Source organism: Panthera tigris, chromosome C1 (assembly GCF_018350195.1).
Source record: "Panthera tigris isolate Pti1 chromosome C1, P.tigris_Pti1_mat1.1, whole genome shotgun sequence".
Lineage (NCBI taxonomy): Eukaryota > Metazoa > Chordata > Mammalia > Carnivora > Felidae > Panthera > Panthera tigris.
Window position 1 is genome coordinate 54,675,610 of NC_056667.1, and position 21,830 is coordinate 54,697,439.

At 38.6% G+C, this 21,830-nt stretch overlaps 1 protein-coding gene across 1 annotated transcript in view; it reads left to right on the forward strand.

Annotated features, from left to right (window-relative positions):
• The window catches only part of SGIP1 (SH3GL interacting endocytic adaptor 1), a 200,121-nt gene that overhangs the window by 147,269 nt on the left and 31,022 nt on the right, over window positions 1-21,830 (forward strand). Inside the window, 1 exon segment of the mRNA XM_042997502.1 lies at window positions 4,107-4,166. Within this exon segment, the coding sequence (XP_042853436.1) occupies window positions 4,107-4,166 (60 nt within the window).

Here is a 21,830-nt window from a genome sequence, read left to right on the forward strand (position 1 = left end):
TTTATCTCTTTCTGGAGAGAATGTGCTTTGGTCGTTCAGCACAAAAGGGCCAACTATTCATGACTGACTTGGAATGTCAACTTTAGGTAGTCAAATGGCATTGGGGGGAATAAAGAATTTCAGCAGCAAATTTTTGAGATTGGTGGCTCAACATTTCCCTCCTACCACATAATACTTTTTTGACATTTCCTATGATATTTGAGCCCAAACTGGGGCAAGTGTGGTGGAAACTTTGTGCATATTTATTTGTAGTTGCTTATGGCAAAGTTTAACGTAATTCAAGGACTAAATTTTTAAGACCAACCTAATCTTCCCACACAATTCCTGTACAAATGCAGCCCCCAAAGACTTTAGACATAAAATCTTTCATGAAAGCTGTGATTACAAAGTCGTAAATCTGATTCCACACCTGAAAATAGGACTTTGTGTGCACTGCCACACTCAAATAACGAAGAACCCCTCTGGAACTGTATATCACTGACTTTAAGACACTTTCTATCAGAAGATGCACTGTTATTTTATATATGACTAAAAAGGAAGGGAAAACTGTCAAGTGAGCTAAGATGCAATGCCTTCTTACCACTTTAATTTTAAGACCCATCCCAATTTCAGAAATGTTAAAATGTGAAAAGTGCACATATCAGAATCAATGAAATATATAAGAAACCCCTTTCGCACAAGGAAAACTCATACCCCTTCACTATTTGATTTTGGGGAAAAATCCTACTAATATTATGGGAATAGAGAAAATGTTTAAAATTGTTCTAAGAAACAAACTCCTAAACATTTAAAGATAAACAGAGCTATCTCTAATTTAAATATCCATTTTTATTACTTTTTTCTTTTTTCTATGGGTGATAAGGGTTTGTTTGTTTGTTTATATGTTTGCAAAATATTTCTTTGGTACCCCAATACAATAAGACTACCATAAAGACAAATTTTTCATTGTTAAATTCACTCTTAATTATATCCCTTCGCTGTTAATTATGCATTTTCAATTGCATCTCTAACCCCACCCCCCACATCTGAATGAATGAAAAGTAACCATTTACAGGCACCAAAGGAAGTATCAGGTAGATTTTGATATCTCATTTGGTGAAGAACTTTGAGCAAAAGTGATTTGTATTCAGTACTGAAATATTAGTCATAGCATCTAAATCATACAGTATTTCCTGTAAGCCTTTGTCTCCAAGCTGGGTGGCAATTCTGAATTGGATAAACATTCTTCTAAAAATGCTTGTATTGCACAGAAAATCCTTTGGAGATGGATATTCCTGATCTCAATTAAAAATTCCCACATTTAATTTTAGTCTTTTTTTTTTCTTTCTACTATTTGTTTTGGAAAAACCTGTACATCTGGCTTCCCCATCCCAGATCAATTTGAGGCAATTTCCATGGCTAGTTCTTAAGGAAATTTTTCCTTCTATACTTCACTTGAAGTATTTAAGGCAAGCACAGAACTATCCAATAACCCATCTTTTAAGTTCCCCAATTTAGTTATGAAGTTTTCTTCTAAGCCCTCAATGTCCAACCGCCATAAAAAAAAAAAAATTGTGAGTGTGTTATTCAACCCTCTTTTGTAACTTCAGCTGAAAAAACAAATGGCAGTATTTGAGGCTCCTCATTTTGGTGTTTGCAGTGGTATTTTTTGGTTTTTTGTTTGTTTGCTTGTTTGTTTGTTTGTTTGTTTTAGTGTGTGAAGTTTGCCTTCTATTATTTTTTTAAGTTTTTTATTTTAATTCTAGTCTAGTTAACATACAGTGTTACATTAGTGGCAGGTGTATAATATACTGATTCAACAATTCTTTACATTACTCCGTGCTCATCATGATGCAGGCTCCTCATTTTGAGGAGATTGTAAATACGAAATTAGTTCTTCAAAAGAAAGCAATATTCTCCATCATTTCGCACTAACAGGTATGAAAGAGTATTATAACGTTCAGTTACTGCCAGCGTAACTGTTTTGCTTCCTAGTTTCTGGACAGATTATGGAGGGTCCTTCTTAGTGCCAGTTCCATTTGTCCTGTTCCTCTCCTCCTCTCCTACAGATGTTACAGACATTGCATTAACTTGTTCTACCCACCAAGGAAGCCACCTCTATAATTAAAAACTGATTGGCAGGTTATATCCTAGAACCTTAAAAAATGCCAAAGAAGTATTTTCCCCACTTTACTTCCTAAGTCTGGAAGGCAAGCCAGTAGAATATTTTTCCAAGAAACATTGTTTATAGACCTTATCTTCTCTACATTATAGGGGGGATTCTCCCTTATTGGTCTTTGTACAGATTTTATTCAATTTTTTATTGAAATTGTAATAATACTCTTAAGAACTATGGAACTGAGTGCTTTTTTTTGATCACATAGCATAGAACTCCAATTACCTGCATTTGTTAGTTGGGGAGAAAGGAGATTATGTGCAAAGATCTGGAACTATTTGGGGTTCAGAGCAACTGTTGTGATCAATTTACAAAGACATTTGGCCATAACTGGATACCATAGCCAAAGACGGAATTACAGTAATGTTGTCCAAAATTAACAGGCCATAACTACTAAAGACAGGTGCAAGGCAAACTGAATTTGGATACCAATGAGTTTGAAATGGGATACTTCATTCAGCAACCTCAGGTTTATACTGTTGCCTTTTTTATGGTCTCATTGAAAGCTTACTCTTTCCCACTGGGGCAGGGGGAAGGCATATCCCAAGTGATCTTGTTGAGCTGTCCGCACTCTGCCAAGCGGTTCTGTTGATGGACATATGTCTGGCCACTTGAGAACTGTGCCTGAGTGAAATACACTTACACGAGTCAATTATTAATGATAGTGCCTTTAACAACTCCCTGAAAAGGTGGGGACGTGATTTCTTCCACAGAGCTGACTTCAGCCAAACTCACAGATGCTGAAATCTGGCATTTTCAAAATTTTAATTTTTTCTCATAGAGCCATCATGAAATAAACACATCACCTTTTTATACCCTATCATTATCCCAGTATATTAGGTTTTGTTTCCTTTTTCCATTAATATCATTCTTGTTTCTCAATCCGTGAAGTGTACTGCTTGATTTCATTTGGGATTTGTATTTGTGTTTTTGTTTTCCATTCCTTTATATTTCTTTGGTTCGTAGTGTCAGAAGATGATGTTTTTTATGACAAACTGCCCTCGTTTGAAAGGCGCTGTGAAACGCTGGCAGGTATGGTGCTAGCCAAGTGATCTCTAGATATCTAGACTTTAAAAATCCAAGCCATTATACCATCTGACTGCTATAAACTTCATGGACATGCTACTCACCTCATGAGTGTCTGGTGCCTCTCAGATGCACCCTATTTATTGTTCATCATGGAAATCATGCCACCGAAATTTTTTTTTGAGTGAACGTATTAAAAAGCAGCAGGTTGCATGACAGTTTCTCAAAAGGTTTGAAAAAGGTGAGATGCTATTGCTTTGTGAATTTACAAAGGAAGGAATAATTTAACTGCTCAGAATTACATGTCCAGTGACTGCTTTTTAATTGAAAATATAATAGAGCACCGTTAGTAATCCTGTTTTCTCTTTGGTACATAGGTAAAGGGTGTTTTGTGTCTGGATGCCTAAGGTGATTCCAGGGGAGGGGACGGAAGATATGTGACTTCTTCCATGAACTTTAAATTGATATGCAATGCTGTTGTCATTTAAAACCTAAGCTAAGTTTGATATAACCCATAACTCCGAGTTTATCTTTTTGCAAATATAGAAGGGGATGACATTGAAGATGAAATGGATACAGCAATTGCTGAATGACAGTTTGCCCAAACTAGTGCAGTTAAAATATGCTGACGCCCCTGCATGGCCAGGAAGACTTCTGCTCCATGCGCTCAAGCACCAAGTATCAAGCTACCAACAACACATGCCCATCCCTTTAGGCCTCCATAGCTTTGCTTTTGCTTTCTGTTTCCTGAACTAAAAACAAAACGAAACATAGATTGCCAGCCTTCCCTTTTTCCTGCACGCTAATGGCATGCAGTGCCTCTGCCCTCCCCCATAGTGAGATTAATGACCTGTAACTCATACTGTGTCCTTCTCTCTCCCTCTCCTTAACCTTTCCCATCCCGCTTCAACTCCTGGCCATACAGAGAATGAACAGCCTTCCCTCGTTTGGTTTGACAGAGGAAAGTTTTATTTGACTTTTGAAGGTAAGTAGTACATAGCATACCAGATTCTAATTTATACCCCTCATCCTTTTTTCCCACCTGCATTTCCAAATCCCAGTTCTCTTCAAAAGACCTGGTCCCACTTTCTGTGTACAAATGCTATGGCTACTTGGAAACTATTAAACTCTAAAGAAAATACAACATGAATTTGGTTTGTATGGGATCTTCCATTTTTCATACTAAAAAAAACACATTAAAAAAAACAAGCTGATTTGCAGTTAATATTGGTTACTTGTGTTAAATTAAAAAACAAAACAAAACAAAACAAAAAACAACACCTTTTTTGGACAAGGAACTTAACTCTGTCAACCAGGGCCCTTTCCTTACTCTTTTGCAAATGCAATACAACAAACGTAAGGATATTTTGGGTTGGAATTGGCTTTTAATTTTGTTTTGGACAATTAATGTTTCTGATGCAATATCCATTAATGTAAAACATGAGTACGTATACATGTTCTTATGACAAGGAATGCTGCATGGGAGATCAGAAAAATGAGGAAAAGAACAAAAAGGGGTGTTTTCGTAAGTTCTGTTTGCATCTTCTGAAATTGCACCGGACGTGGCCGCAGTAAGATGGATAATTGTCACTGGACCCGCCATTTTAGAAGTTTAAGGAGAATATATATAAATATAATGTCAGATATTTAACCTCCGTGTTGCATACTTTTATATTCTGAATTAAGGATGAGCAATCTTCTGTTTTATATTTAAATTCTGAATCATTTTAACAGGCCAAGCATTTGGTAAAAAGTCCGACTTAAGCTAATTGTGGGGAAAGTTTAAGTAATTTAATTTGTGGGCCCTCTTACCCATAAATATTTATCACTTAAACCCCTACTTTCTACCATTTGATTGATTGATTGATTGATTGATTGCAAAAGGTGATTTTATTAAAGCACAGGGACAGGACCTGTGGCCGGAAAGAGCTGTACTGGGGCTGTGATGAGTGAGTTAAGGGAGGTAAAGACAAAATGGAGGCTTCCCAAACGACTTTCATATGCTAAAGAGGACTCAGAAGATACCAGAGGCCTAGCTATTGTCAAGCAAAGGTTGTTTTCGGGGATGATTCATGTTTCCCACATGATGTCAGAAGCCTTCATCTCCGCAGGTATTACTTTTGTAATAATGCAAAATCCCAACTTAGGACCTTCTAAACTTTCTCTTTGGGTTAGATGGAACTAAAACGTGCCCAGGTGTCTTTTTACTGATCAGCACATCTCAAAAGGAAAAGCTACAGTTGAATAGGTTGGTAATCCCAAAGTACAGCAAATACCTGCATATGTAAAAGGCCTATCTCTGGTTCAGTTTGGCCACAGCTGAAACTGTAGTTTACCCTGTTTTAACCAAGAAACTAAACAATACACTACTGCCTACCCTCAAGTATTTGGGGCTCAGTAAAAAACAATGTGGACAGTGTTTGTTGTTTCCATTTATTTTGGTGTTTGTTGTTTCCATTTATTTTGGTTTTAAAGTATCTATTGGCTCATTTGTTTGTGTTTAAGTTTGGGTTTCTTTAAATAGAAAGAGAAAGAGACTTCTTTGGAGATACCCATCTAAAGACAATTTTAGACTGTTGGCTTGTTTTTAAAACATGTATTATCGGGGCGCCTGGGTGGCTCAGTCCGTTAAGCAGCCGACTTCAGCTCAGGTCACGATCTCACGGTCCGGTCCGTGAGTTCAAGCCCCGCGTCAGGCTCTGGGCTGATGGCTCAGAGCCTGGAGCCTGCTTCCAATTCTGTGTCTCCCTCTCTCTCTGCCCCTCCCCCGTTCATGCTCTGTCTCTCTCTGTCTCAAAAATAAATAAAACGTTAAAAAAAAATTTTTTTTAAATATGTATTATCAAATAAATGTAAGTATTAATAACTGTGTAGAATAACATAATGTGAACTACATCTTTTTTCCATTTCAGGAAAATATAATAATAATATGTAGTATAAGGTAAAATATAATATTAGGTATCTAAAGTTGGTAACATTGCCATTCTAATTAGTAAGATCTGAATTTCTTAAGCATCTTAATTTGGACCAAGAGAGTGATGCAAGAAGTTTTTGTTTTTTTTTTTTCTTAAACGTTTATTCATTTTTCAGAGACAAATGGAGACAGCATGATTGGGGGGACAGAAAGAATGGGAGATAATCCAAAGCAGGCTCCAGACTCTGTATGTCAGCACAGAGCCTGATGCAGGGTTTGAACCCATGAACAGTGAGCTCATGACCTGAACCAAAGTCAGACACTTAACCAACTGAGCCACCCAGGTGCCCCACAAGGAGTTTAAATAGAAATAAATCAGAATCTCTAGTGCTGTGTTACCTTCATGCTGGACTTTGCTCAAGTCAAGGAAGTATAGAAAAGGCTTCCCAAGGGACTATAGGAGCAGCCTTATCACAAATATATGTACCTACTTATCTCATTAAGAAATGTTTATGCAGACAAAGTACATTAAAATGAACTTCGGGACTTAGGAGAAACTAAACATGACACTTTACCACCTGAGCAAGAATGGCCATGTCTTAAGAATGGAGAAGGTTTGTTTTCACCATTCATGCACAGTAGTCTCAGGTATTTTTAGCTAGTGAAACGTGGAAGGATTTTTTTAATTTTCCGCTGTGATGATAAATAACACAGAAATGATGACATGTTAAATTGCATTGAGAATAGTACCCCTACCCCAACGGACTGTCATTCAACATGTTTTATTGAGTAGCACTTCTAGCATATTCTTCTAGGGCACCCTGATTTTTACCCGTATTTGTTTATTCATATTATCATTTTCTTCAATTCTTCATTCAGGGAATACAGAAGAAGAAAAAAGATTCCCAGCTCAAAATATCCATCTGTTCTAAATAGCTTTCAAATTATTATTTATTGGCATCTAAATAGTGTTCAAAACCTTAGCTGGTCTCATTCATTAATTTGTTCTTATAGTGCTCTAGGCATTGTACTTACTCAGTAAGTGTTTGAGCCACTGACCAACCAACCAACTAATGAGCATTGGCTTATGAATTTATTTGGAGGTAAACATGCTATGCTTCATACTTCCAAATTTGATTTAACAAGAAATATAGAAAAGTGTTAAAACAATGGTTCTAACTCACAAGAGTTCCAAAGCTTTTCTTAGTGTTTCACTTTTACAAACAATTTCACTAAAATCTTAACCTATTAAAGTTGGGCTTTAAAAAAAAAAGTAAAGCGTACAAAAGGTAGTGACTTTTTAAATTAATTCATCCAAGAGTGTATCCTATTGAAGTTTTCAAGTATTCTTCTGAGACGGAAGGAAGGGAAAGATATTTCCATGACAAGTAGAAGATGTGACTATTAGGTATTTGAACAATTCCCTAGAGCATTTTAACATCAAGGTGTTTCCAGAAATGTGCTGTCCCTTTCCTTGATTAGCTTACTTAACTACAAAATCATCTTGTATCTGGTCATGAAAAAAGAGACACAAAAAAAAACCCTTGCAACCATTCTCAAGTGTCCTTGTGTCTGAATATCATCTCCATCCTCTGTGCATGGAGGCTCTTGCACACTCATCTCTAGAAAGTTCTGTGCTCCCATTATTGCTCTTACCCCTATCACGCCTTCGGGAATGTCACATCCTTAGCAACACCCTCCTCTACATTCGCAGGCTGTCTGCCAACTTCGCCCACCTGTTTCCTTAACTGAATCCCAGCTCTCTCCAGGGACCATCACTTCTGTAGCACTCTTCACAGAAAGTACTCCAGTCTTCTGTGGGCCATATGTCATGGGACTAGAGGCGGTGTTTCAATTCTCCCAATACCTTCTTGCCACTTCCAGAGCCACCTGATAATTCCACCTCCTACTGCTCCTTACTGCTGTCCACTAGCTGCAGAATATTCCTTAAAGGCAGGCTTAGAGATGCTGGAGCTCCTTTTCACCTCTTCTTCACCTTGCTCACTAACTTTATCCTGTGACAAAGATTGATGTGTGTGACCCATCCAAGACCCTGGCTTTAGGGTCTCTTTGACTTCTGCAGCTCCAACAGACTTTCTCTTCACACCACTCAGTAATCCACACCTCTGGCTACATCTTGTCAATGGTCCCCACTGGCAAGTATCACGTTGTATACCTCATAATTACCAACAGTTAGTCACCCTTTCTGTACACCAAGTGCTGCACTGAGGCAGTGATTTTTTTTTCATTTGACAAATATGCATCGAGTAGTGCTGTGTGCTAGTACTGTGTAAGCACTCCCCAGTAGGAAGCAAAACAGAAAACTATCCCTGTCACCATGGAGCTTACATTCTGATGTGGAGAGTCCAAAATAAAAAGATAAATAAGGAAAATGTGTGCCACGGAGATGGTAGTAAGTTCTACAGAGAAAAATAAAATAGGGGAACCTGAAGTAATAAAAGTAATGAGTAATAATAAATAATATCTCAGTGCTCACCACGTGCAAAGTATGTCCCACTATTATGTGACTTCATCTGTACCCTTCACTGATGAAGAAATTAAGATTCAGAGAATATAAATAACTTTCACAGGATCACGCAGCCAGAAGAGGCACAGTAGGAATTTAAACCCAGGTGGCCTAGCTGGAGACCTAGGATGATGCTCTGCACACGTGACTTCATTCAGTCTTATAAACAACAGTCCCTTGAGGGCAGTGGTTCTGGTGGGTTTCGCCAAATCTCCTAACCTTCCAGCTCTCCAGTCTCCTGACTATACCTTATCTTTGACTTCACTGAGACTCCTGGTCTCGTGTCCACCCCGTTCATAGTGCACTAGCACTAGCCTACATTCAAGTTCTTTTCTAGACCCCATGGAGGAAAAATAAGTTTCTGGAATGGTTCCAATAATCCAACAGCAGCTATACCTCCCTCGTTGGAATTACGTTGTCTATGTGAAAAGAATGAACTTTTGGACATTTTAAACTTCTGATTTCCTTCAGTAGGGTCTTAAATATCCCTACTTGATCATTGCTATGATGCAGTCATAGAGATGGACCACTCAACTTTCCTTACCCTGACAAAGGTAAGGAAATAACATCCTGCAAGAAGCAAACATGCCACATGTTTCACGTGTGGCCAGAAGGATATTAATTTATTCATCTGAGAGTCACTAGGGGAAGGAAAATTGGAAGGTGTGACCAGTTTTCTGGGAAGCAACTGTTTTGCTAAATTTACAATATTGTCCAAGTGAGAAGTGGCCACTAATTGTCCCTACCTCAGTGTAGGCCCTTTTCAGTCAACAACGTGGTGAAGTTATTGAGCACCCAACTCTGCAAACCACAGTGTTAAGTACAACCAGGTTAAGAGAAAATACATAGAAACACGACAAGCAGTGATGCAAGACCATCTTCATGGAAAATATTACAATCACACTCCCTAGCTATTCTTAATGTCTGTGTGTAAACTCTATGGTAAATAAAAAATGTGAAATCCTTTCAATTAATAACTGAAGGACACAGAGAGCTTTTTTAAATAGCCTAACTTGTTAACATCCAAGTGAAGCTGAACCGTAAAAATGTTCCACCCGGCAGATCTGCTGAGGGTTTCAGAATTCACGTTGCTTCTTCATAAAAAATGGGTTGCCCGCTTCTGACTTCAGATGCCAATCTCAAGTCCCAGGTTGTCACCTGTGCTTCTGACTGCCCAGCTATAAATTGAAGGTTCTTACAAACCCCCAACTTGGGTTTAGTAATTTGTCAGAACAGCTCACAGAGCTGAGCTTTACATTCTATTACCAGTTTATTATAAAGGATATGACTCAGGAACAGCCAGATGAAAGACATAGATAGGGCAAGGTTTGGGAAGGGGCATGGAGCTTCCAGGCCCTCTCTGAGTATGCCACCCTTCTAGTACCTTGATGTGTTTATCCAACTGGAAGATCTCCAAACCTCATTGTTCAGGAGTTTGATGGAGGCTGTTTGCATAGGCATGATTGATCATTGGTGAGTAAGTCTATCTCCAGGCTCTCCCCTCTCTCCAGAGGTTGGGGGATGGGACAGAAAGTTCCAATCATCTAATTACATGATTGTTTCTCTCTGGCAAGGAGCCCCATCCTCCAAGAGTCTCCTCATTAGTATAAACTCAAGTATGGCTGAAGGAGGCTTATTTGGAATAACAAAAGACTCCCCCTCTCACCCTTATTACTCAAGAAATTACGGGGAGTTTAGGAGCTCTATTGCCAGGAACTGGAACAAAAGACCAAATATGTATTTCTTAATATCGTGGTCAGCGAAATGTTCCCTGTTTTTGCCCTGATGTCTAGGCCAAATTGAACAGGCTGTTAGGGAGGACATGAATGTACAGAATTATATCAGAATTCTATCCATTTAAATAGTTGTGAGACAGCATAAGAGTAGGTGGTATCTTCTATTTTGAGTCACCAAGCAAGGGGTACCTAGCTAGTGAGAAGATCATTTTATTTGGATTCAGCATATCCAGGGTGCTGTTGCTGATGCCAATACTTCTGATGCTGTATCATTGATAAGGGCCTTATCATGGACCACATCTTGTGCTAATTACTCAGTATCCATACGCTCATGTAAACCCACACAGTAACTGTATGATGTGGGCACCATTGTACTCACACTTTACAGATGAGTAAACAGAGCCTCTAAGATTTTAGGTCACTTTCACAAGATAACACAGCTAGTAAGTGAGTGAATTGGTTCAGAGCGAGTTAAGTGTTGAGTTACAAAACCAATGTTCCCAACTACTATAATTTTCAAATCTTGACTGACCAATAACCATGTAACCTTGAGAATTTAATGTCTCTGAGCCTCTGTTTTATAATAACCACTTTGCAAGACAGGAAAATCAAGTAAGATAGATTTTTTTTTGTTTGAATGTACTATATAACGTGAAAGGTTTTTGGTTTATTTTGTTTTTATTAAGAGTTTATGTTTTAGAGCAGTTTTAGATTCACAGTAAAATTTAGAGGAAAGTATAGAAATTTTCCATATGCACCCTGCCCCTATCATGCACAGCTTCCTGTTATCAACATCCTCCACCAAAGTGGTTCATTTTTTACACCTGATGAACCTACATTCCATACATCATACATCATAATCATTCAAAGACGATAGTTTACATTAGGATTCATTCTTGGTATTTTATATCCTATGGATTTGGACAATTGTATAATGATGTATATCCACCATTATAATATCATTCAGAGTATTTTCACTACCCTAAAAATCCTCTGTTCATCTCTCCCCTGGCCCTCAACCCCTGGCAACCACTGATCTTTTTGCTGTCTCTACAGTTTTTGCTTTTCCAGAATGCTATATAATTGGAATTATATGATATGTAGCCTTTTCAGATTGACTTCTTTCACTTAGTAGTATGTATGTAAGGTTCCTCCATATCTTCTTATGGTTTGATAGCTCTGTAAAGTTCTTATTATTCATACTTTGAGTTTGCATTCAAACTGAATGAGAATTAAGGAAAGTGGCCAAAAAAGTTCTGTACCCAAGATGACTTCGTTTCTTGTGTCTACTATTCTCCCGCTCTCCAAAGTAACCCTGTGGGTGTGTGGTGTGACCACGTCTGGGAGGTTTCTCTTGTATCTCCATCAGACTCACTGATGGTGTATTTTCTTCTCTTATGGCCATAATAGTCCTAAATACATAGATGTTTCTGAAAATGTCCCTCACCCAAAAGAAGATGGATAATTCAATAACTTTAAAATGCATAAATGTTAGATTGCCTTGATTTGCTCAAGACTGAAGATTTTTTATTCCCCAGCAAAGGAGATGAACCCAGAGTTTGAATTACACATGCCTGGGCACAGAAGTAGATTGTATGATGGCATTTCCCATCTGACTGGGATTACCAAATAGAGAACTAATGAGGTCAGCACAAAGCTGCAGAAAGAAGAGTTGCCCTACGTAGACAAGTTTCAAACCTAAAACATAAGTTAAATTGTTCCCTTGAGCACGAAAAAGGAACTAAGGTCAATGATGAATAGAATAGAAAAGGTAAAGAATATTCACTCATGCATTCCTCCTTCAGTGGTTAATGAGCTTTCCATGAGTTCCTCATAACTCCAAGCCCCTATGCAGGAGTGATGGAGGTAAAGTTATATGGTTTCTGCCTTCTAGAAATTCACAAGAAATAGAGGAAGAAGGCACTTCCTTATAAAAGGCATGCTACAGCAAATGCTGTAATAGTATGTAAAAAAGTGCTGGAAATGTATGAATAATGGATAGACTTCTAATCAGGAAGAATCTGGGATAACTTCTGGAAGCAGAGAGACTTGAGCTGGCTGATGTTAAGGGAAAGAGCTTCAGACAGCTAAGAGTGTCCCAACTTGATGAAGTGATTTGAGCAAAGACATTCAGGTGAGCGATGTCTAGATTATATTCAGAACTGGTAAACACTGGGAGAGGAGAGGAATGTTTTTAAAAATATCTTGAAAAATAGGTAGAGATCATATTCTAAAAGACTTTATATACTGAGAAAAATTTGAATACAATCCCTATGCAAGGTGAAACTTTTGAGAATTTTATGGGAGAGGACGTGGTATAATCATCTTTGACTTTTAGGATTAGAGGCAGGGAGAAATTTGGGGATTTACTGAAGTAGTTCAAGAGAAGTAGTAGGGACAGACAGAACTGTCTGTCAATTGAATTACTTCAGTTAAAGTAAATCATTTGAAATCTACTAGGTTGTGGAAAGGAGTGAAAACTTCCATCCTGAGACACGGAGAGAGGGGTGCTATTGTAAGCCAGGAGAAAGGGGTCTCCAAGAGTACTAGGATTTGGTTAGAAAAAAATGAATTGCTTTTGGGACTTCTCAACTTTAAGGCCCATATGTTCCATGTAGATGAGTTAAGGAGTAAACAGACTGTGGAACTTTGGGAGTCATTTGCTTAGAGATAAGGGCTGAATCCATGGAGGTAAGGGTTTAACCTTGGGGCACGCCTGCATTCAGAAGCCATATTGGAAAAAGAATGCATAGTGATTTAGAACTTTCTCTGTTGTATCCTTTCTTTAAATAGCCACACAAACACTATATTTTAATTTTTTTAATATCTATTTATTTTTGAGAGAGAGAGAGAGAGAAGGAGTGTGAGCGGGGGAGGGGCAGAGAGAGAGGGAGACACAGAATCCAAAGCAGGCTCCAGGCTCCGAGCTGTCAAAACAGAGCCCAACATGGGGCTCGAACTCACAGACTGCGAGATCATGACCTGAGCTGAAGTCATGTGGTTAGCTGACTGAGCCACCAGGTTCTCCATTAATTTTTAATGCATGGTATTCAGTGGACATGTTTTTGTAGAATATATTACATGCCTAGATCTTTTGCTTATCTTTTGTCTCTCCGTTGTTCATGCTCAAGAGCATGCCTAACTGGCTGACCCAGTTGCACTCATGACTGTTAACCTAAGTATCAGATAGGAAAATTGCAGACATCAAGCCTAGAGGGAAAATACCAACTTTCAGATAGCTGTTGTTGCAAATACAAGTCAACATAGAGCTGATGCACTGCCTCCTTTTCCTAACTGCTTCCCTTCAAAGCCTTTGTCCTCTTTGGGTGTGTGTCCTTCTCATCTGTCTTACAATCTTTTATCTTTACATCCTTTTTCCTCCTTCTGACACACAGATGTGAACACTCAAAAGTGAACATAATATGAGACGAAGGATACTTTCAGTATTTGTTGTATACATCAAAAACAATGTAATGACTTGTATAAGCCTTAAAAATAATTGAATAATAAATTTTGAATTTCTTTGCTTTTGAATAGAAAGAGAATTTTTTTGTAGGATACTTCATTTTTCTTCTTCCATATAGTAGGAACTCTTGCAAAATAGTGTAATGTTCCCTACCTATCCCCATAATACACATATAGACGCATCTGTCATGTGAGTTTGACTCGAAATACTCTTCATGGTAGCTCCAATATGTACATGCCTAGATGTGCTCATAGTTAATGCTCTTTCGCAGGAGTCAGGACTGTCTTCAGATGTTTATATACACATATATATACAAAATTGATCATGATGGATGGATAGCAAAATGCTATGGTTTTCTCTATGTACTAATTCTGCAATAGGTAGGTATGTGATAGGGAAAAGAGTGAACAGATTTGTGGAATAAGGCCTTGATAATATTGCTAGAGGAACAGATATTGTTATGACTATGTTTATTCAATCAGCAAGTGTTTACTGAGTCCCTACTATGTACATGGTACCATGAAAGGCATTAGGTTTACAGTAGTGAACAAGAAAGACAGGTTTCTATCTTCATGGAACATGGAAGTCAGACATTAAACAAGTAGCTACAATAATGTGCAGAGATTGTTATATCTGGGAGATAGGTATTTTGGAGGCACCCGATGGAGACCTAACCTGGCCTAGAAGTTAGGGAGAGCTTCCAAAAGAAAAGATGAAAGTCTACATAGAGTCTGCTTTGAAGAGATATAAAATGTTGCTGAGTTAGAGTTCTGATATAAAATCTTATGTAATGTAACAATGTTAACCTAAAGGTGTATTGGGTATTATCCTAGATATTGAGAATAGTAAAAAAGTCTCCAATTAACTTATATCCGTTTGCTTTCAGCACATACACATGTACATATGCACACACACACACACAAATAAAGAAAATATATGTTATATATATATGTATATACACACACACACACACACACACATATATATATATAAAGAGAGAGAGAGAATGTATATACACATATATATGGAGAGAGAGGCAAATGTGCACATATGCAAATCCCCACATTGGCTCTGGCATTAGCCTCAGCTATAGGTAACTTACTTAACCCCTCTAAGTCTCAAGTTTCCTCCTATGGAAATTGGAGTAACGATAGCACCTAGTGCATAAGGTTGTTGTCAAGATTCAATTGTCAAGTACTGAAGTCAATGCATGTGAAGCACTCAATAACCATTAGCTATTAGCACTATTCTCCAACTTCATACTTCCCTTGCTTGTAACATGGCTGTGTTTTGTTTAGTTTTTGTCTGCTTTGGAGAAGATTGGGTTGTAGCACTCTAGTCTTCTTCCACACAAAACATGTGGCAACTTGACATGGCCTCCCTCCTTGTCAGCAGGGGCAAGGAGCAATCTTTCCCCCACTGCTTATGGAGGAAGAGAATGATTTGGAAGCAGAATGCATCATCCTCCCTGCTATACACCCCCTGCTTCCTCCAGAGCCTATCATTAAAGCTGACTTGTTGAGACTAATGATCTGCCTGGTGATACACTCCTCAGGGTGCTGTGTTAATGCTGATGGGAGATGCGGGAAGAAAATCTGTTACCGTCTCTTTTATTAAAGGATTTGTAAATCATGGCATTTCAGCATATTTGACAAGGAATTTCAAATTCCCTGAGAAGAGAATGGAGAAGCTAAGAATCGCCAGGGGGCCTGCTTTACCTTTGCAGAGTTGCAGAGCTTTCTTTTCATTATGATTATGTGTCCTATAAGAAGAGCTATCCATAAATTAAGGCTGCCCATACCATTGTACTCTGGACTCTGGCTACCCCAGACAGAGGATAACCCCTGACCACCCCTTCAGAGAGGAAAGCTGGCATATTGAATGAAGAAGCAAGTACAAGCGGGGAGAGGGGCAAAAGGCGGGGGGCAGGGGGTGGTGGAGAGAGAGAGAGAGAGAGAGAGAGAGAAAGAATCTCAAGCAGGCCCCATGCTTAGCATGGAGCCCAACGCGGGCCTCAATCCCACATTCCTGGGATCATGACCTGAGCCCAGATCAAGAGTCAGACACCCAACTAAATGAGTCACCCAGGTGCCCCAAGAGAATCTCCTATTTCTAAGCTATTTCATGTGTGTGGAATGAATATATTTAATAAGCACCACAAATAACCATAAGAGATTTTAGTTATTTGTGAAAGGCCTTTGTAAACTATAAAGTACTATACATATATAATCATTTCCTAAAATAATAATTGGCATTAATGAATATTTAATATGTGCTAAGAATTTTGCACTCATTACTGCATTTATTAACTCAGAGATTGATTTGGACTCATCAAGATAAGGCATTTAAGGCAAAGCTTTAAGAGAAGCTGTTGCCCTTAAGATTTCCACCCTTTTTTGTCTTCAGCTATTTTGCAACATGCATGTGGTAATAATTTCTGCTAGAGCATGCACTGTTAGCAGACAGGAGTTTTCATGGACTTGTTCCACTTCTTCTGGCTATGCTGTATTAAGTCACCAGGACATGAGTAAATTTGGCCTTGGGTTTCTTTTCCTGCTGGCACACATTCACACAGTGTGTGCTATTTACAATTGTGTTTCTTGGTTTCATATTCAAAATAATTACTGCATGCCTTCTCGTACAATCTGATTTAGAGGCTTGAAATATGCCTCTGAGAACACAAAAGGTTATTCTGGAGAAGTGTCACAAAGGAGCAAGGGTGACATTAATTTTTCAAGGATGTATTGGTGACTTTCAAGAGCTGCCATCGTCATTGTTAAGCATGAGCCTGGGAAGAGGAATCATGAGTTATTTAATGTTGATTACTCCTTTCCTTAGATTTTGCCTTTTTTGGACTCTGCTCATGGCCCATTCCCCATGATACTGGCAGTTCAAATTACAGGCTTTCAGACAGTCAGATTACAATAATATTTTTCATGCCTCTCCATTCATAAATATCAGCCTTCTAGGGGAATAACTTTCAGTAGTGTTCAAAATTACCAGCATCCATTTTCAGAGTGTAAGAACAAGAACTACTCAAGAAATAAATAACGGAGAAATGTAGAAACCCCAGTGATATTTGAGATCTAACTTCCAATTTCTGTTCATATTTTTTGCCACAATATCAAAGTAATGCAGCCTCTTTTTAGAAAATTTAGAATATCAGAAAAATATAAAGAAAATAAGTCTAATAATCATAGGTAACCCTTGTTACCATTGGTGTATTTCATTTCCAAAGTTTTTCATGTGATGTGACTGTGTGTGTGTGTGTCTGCATGTATAGTGTATACTTTCATAATTATGCATCCTTTTATTTTAGTATATGATAATGTCCACCATGCTGTTAAAATGTATTTTATTATTTTAATGTTTATTTTTGAGAGAGAGCAAGCAGAGGATCCAAAGCAGACTCTGCTCTGACAGCAAAGAATCTGATGTGGAGTTTGAACTCACGAACCATGAGATCATGACCTGAGCGAGCCAAAGTCAGACATTTAACTGACTGACCCACCCAGGTGCTCCTCTTAATATGTATTTTAAAATAGCTCATAGTGGGGCAGCTGGGCCACTCAGTTACGTGTCTGACTTTGGCTCGGGTCCTGATCTCGCAGCAGGTGGGTTTGAGCCCTGCATTAGGTTCCACGCTGACAGCTCAGGGACGAGAGCCTGCTTCGGATTCTGTGTCTCCCTCTCTCTCTGCTCCTCCCCTGCTCGTTCTTTCTCTCTCTCTCTCTCTCTCTCTCTCTCAAAAATAAATATTTAAAAAAAATTTTTATAAAAGAACTTAAATGTTTTCACACACACAAAAATGTAAGGCAATGGATGTGTTAATTAACCAGATGGAAGGAATCCCTTCACAATATATGTGTATCAAATCATCATGATGTACACTTTAAATTTATTATAATTTTATTTCTCAATTATACTTCAATAAAGCTGAAGGGGAAAAAAGATCCCAGAACTATAAAAATCATGAACCGCAAGATGGTGACCTGAGCCAAAGTCAAGACACTTAACCGACCGAGCCACCCAGGCGCCCCAATGGTAGCCATTTCAGTTACATTTTACCATGTGCAGAATGTGTGTGTGTATACATGTATGTGTGCATATATATACATGTATATGTACACATACATCTGTATAACCATGCTAATGGTTCCATAGTATTATATTCATGTACTTATCTTCTGTGAAGGGATATTTAGATTTTTACCTTTTTATTGCTATTATGTAAAATGGTGCAATGAGCAGCCTTAAACCTATATCCTCATTACTTGTCTTAATTTATCCTAAAGATAAATTGCTAAAAATGGAATTGCTATATTAAAGGGTATGCACATTTTAAACATATTTACTACATTACTGCCAAATGTGTCTCCAAAAATTCATACCACCATTATGATTAACAATTTTTTCCATGCCCTTATCAACACAGTTATATCAATATTTTCCCTTTTTCCAGCCTAATTGGGAAAATGTGATATGTGACTGTTTTCCGCTCCATTTTTAATTACTGAAAACTTGTTAACATCTGCGTAACATTTCATTGTCATGAATCACGATTTATTACACTTCAATTATTAGGCGTTTAAATTGCTCCAAGTTTTCCCATATGCAATGACATCTTTGCATATAATTCTTTGGCCTGAAGATATTTTCTTAGAATAGATTCTTTTTTTTTTTTTTGTAACGTTTATATATTATTGAGAGACAGAGAGATACAGAGCAGGAACAGGAGAGGGGCAGAGAGAGGAGACACAGAATCCAAAGCAGGCTCCAGGCTCCGAGCTGTCAGCACAGAGCCCGACACGGGGCTCAAACTCACCAACTGTGAGATCATGACCTGAGCTGAAGTCAGATGCCCAACTAACTGAGCTACCCAGGAGCCTCTAGAATAGATTCTTAAAATTGGAATTATGGGATAAAATTGTTCAGCTTTTAAACTTTTTTTTTTAATGTTTATTTATTTTTGAGACACAGAGAGAGACAGAGCATGAGCAGGGAAAGGGCAGAGAGAGAGACACACAACGCAGAATCCGGAGCAGGCTCCAGGCTTTGAGCTGTCAGCACAGAGCCCGACGCAGGGCTCAAACTCATGAGCCATGAGATCGTGACCTGAGCTGAAGTTGGACACTTAACTGACTGAGCCACCCAGGCACCCCAAAATTGTGCAGCTTTTAAAAGCTCGTGGTACACATTGTCAAGTGGCTTTCTAGAAAAGTTATGCCAATTTTTACTTCCATTAACATGATTTTGCAGTGCCTATCTCACCAAGTGTTGGTTTAGATCTTTTCTAATCTGAAAGGGTAAAAATTTCTCTCTTCCTGTTGCATTTCTTTGGTAACTAGTGAGGCTGAGCTTTTCGTATTTTTTTTTTTAGCCACTTATGGTTTTTTGGTGAATGTCCTGTTCCTGTTTAAAAATCTTCATGTTTCCCACTTGTACTTGAGAAAGACTCTCGCAGGCTAAAAGCTCATGTTGTCAATTCCCAGGCCATACACTAGCCACCACTTCTCTAAAAAGACACACCGGATTTTGCACAGGAAAATGTACTCCCTCTATCCAAACGTGCTCGAATGTCTTTTTTGGAACCTCTAACTCTTCCCATTCCTAATAGACTCCTTGCTCATTCTCTTGGTGTCTTGGACCTGTGTCGCCATCCCCTACCATCGTATTCTCGCCTTGCTCCTGTTTGGTTTGAAGCCTGAGCCAGGCTCGCTCCAGCTTCTCTGACTATATCAAATCCGCCGACTATATTCACCTCCTCCCTGCCTCAGCTCAGGGACTGCTCATGTTGTTCATGGAAGAATACCTCTCCGGGCTTGACCGAGCTCTCCAGCCTTTCTTTCCTGTATACTCTTCCTTTGTATGTATGGTCCTTTCTAGATATTTTTCCAAGTATCTTGACTAAATCACGATCATTCTGGCACTGCAGATATTACTTACTCAGCATAAGTTTGAAGAAAGAAACTATTATCGTTTAGCAAAACTGGTGCTTTAAGTTTTTCCCAAGAGAGATGATGAGGTGTACAAGGACATTCACGTCCATGGCTCTTTTAAAACTGGAAACCAGTGGAGCTCAAGCTTTCTTTTCATTATCCCCTCCTCTTACCCAGGGAGTCATGTTAGATTTTTGTTTTCCCCTAATTGCTCCTCAGTAGAATTTTAATATCACAGATGTACTATACATCTGGATGTGTACTCTATGTGTATCCATGTGCTTTATACATAAAAAGTTCAGATGTTTTTGTCTTCCCCTAAAAGCCAATTTCCATACCCTTTGGGGTGGTACTACCCCACTGAGGATGCATGCTGTGCACCCAGCTGGATCTTGGAGCAAATTTCACTAACATGAATGGGCAAACATTGATAATATAAGGTAGGGTTTAAGAATGCAATTGGGCGGGGCGCCTGGGTGGCGCAGTCGGTTAAGCGTCTGACTTCAGCCAGGTCACGATCTCGCGGTCCGTGAGTTCGAGCCCCGCGTCAGGCTCTGGGCTGATGGCTCGGAGCCTGGAGCCTGTTTCCGATTCTGTGTCTCCCTCTCTCTCTGCCCCTCCCCCATTCATGCTCTGTCTCTCTCTGTCCAAAAAATAAAAAATAAAAAAAATAAAAAAAAAAAGAATGCAATTGGGGGCATCTGGGTGGCTCAATCGGTTAAGCATCAGACTCTTGATTTTGGCTGAGGTCATGATCTCAAGGTTGTGGGATTGAGCTCCATGTCAGGCACCATGCTGAGCGTAGAGTCTGCTTAGGATTCTCTCTCTCTTTCTTTCCCTCTGCCCCTCTCCCCTGCTCTCTCTCTCTCTGTCTCTTTCTCTCTCTCTAAAATAAAATTAGGGAAAAAAAGAATGCAGTTGAAGTTAGATCTGATTTTCAATCCCAGCACTTCTTCTTACTGTAGAGCATGTTCCTTGAGCAGATTATGTAATTTTACTAAGATTCGATTCCTTCAATGGTAAAATGTACATAATGATGGATTGTACCTCAAAAAACTGTCTGAGACTAGAAGACAAAATGCATATAAAGTATCCAGCACAGTGGCCATCACACTTAAGTGCTCTATATAAATTAGCTCTTAATATCATTATTCATGTTCTTTGTATACCATGCTGTAGCTGGCTCAGCCTTAGATGTGGGGTCAAACAAAATCTTAGTAATGTCTGTATGAAATTGTCTAGGATTTGGTCAGGCGAGTCCTCATACTGGAAACATTTTCATTATGGCTTTGTCTCCCACCTTGGTCCATATTTAACAATAGTCCTTGTGTTGGATATGGTTGATGTAACTTTGATGATGAATACAAAGTATAATATTTTTATTTTCTGAGTAAAAAATATTATTTTAGGAAGTTAACGAAAGACGGCATTAATGTTGGATGATGGTTTGGGAACTGTAAGCAAAGACCCAATTTGAAGAACATTCTCTATAAAACATGACAAAAATGTCAACTGATCATGTTTCTGGACTGAGTGGAATTTGAAAAGTAGGAAATACACCGCAGCATTGATTTATATATCTGGGCAGGTGAACAGGGACTTACAAGGGGAAAGACTGAAAATAATTCTAATCCCATTTACACACCCAGAATTCAGTATCCTTAATACTTCTCTGTGCAAGCTGACTTTCTTAAGTGTGTTCCTCATTTTCATAAAGGAAATGTCTTGCACACTGAAAAGCATATAACAGATACAATTCACACAATGCCACTGTGAGGCAAGACTAGGCCTCTGAGGCTCCTTCTATGGAAGAAGCATGAAGTTAAGTGGACTTACACTTGTATCCTGACTCCCCCATCTACTGTCTGAGAATATGGGCAAATGACTCTTTTTTCAGACTTGCTTTCTTGATCTGTAATAGGTGGTAATATCTATTTGGCACAGGATTCTGGTGGTAATTAAATGATTTGCTATGTGTAAAGCATAAAAGACAGTGTTTAGCTCAGGGCAGGTACTCAGTAATACTGATGCCTTTTTTTATAAGGTTTGCCCTTTTTCCTTTTTATT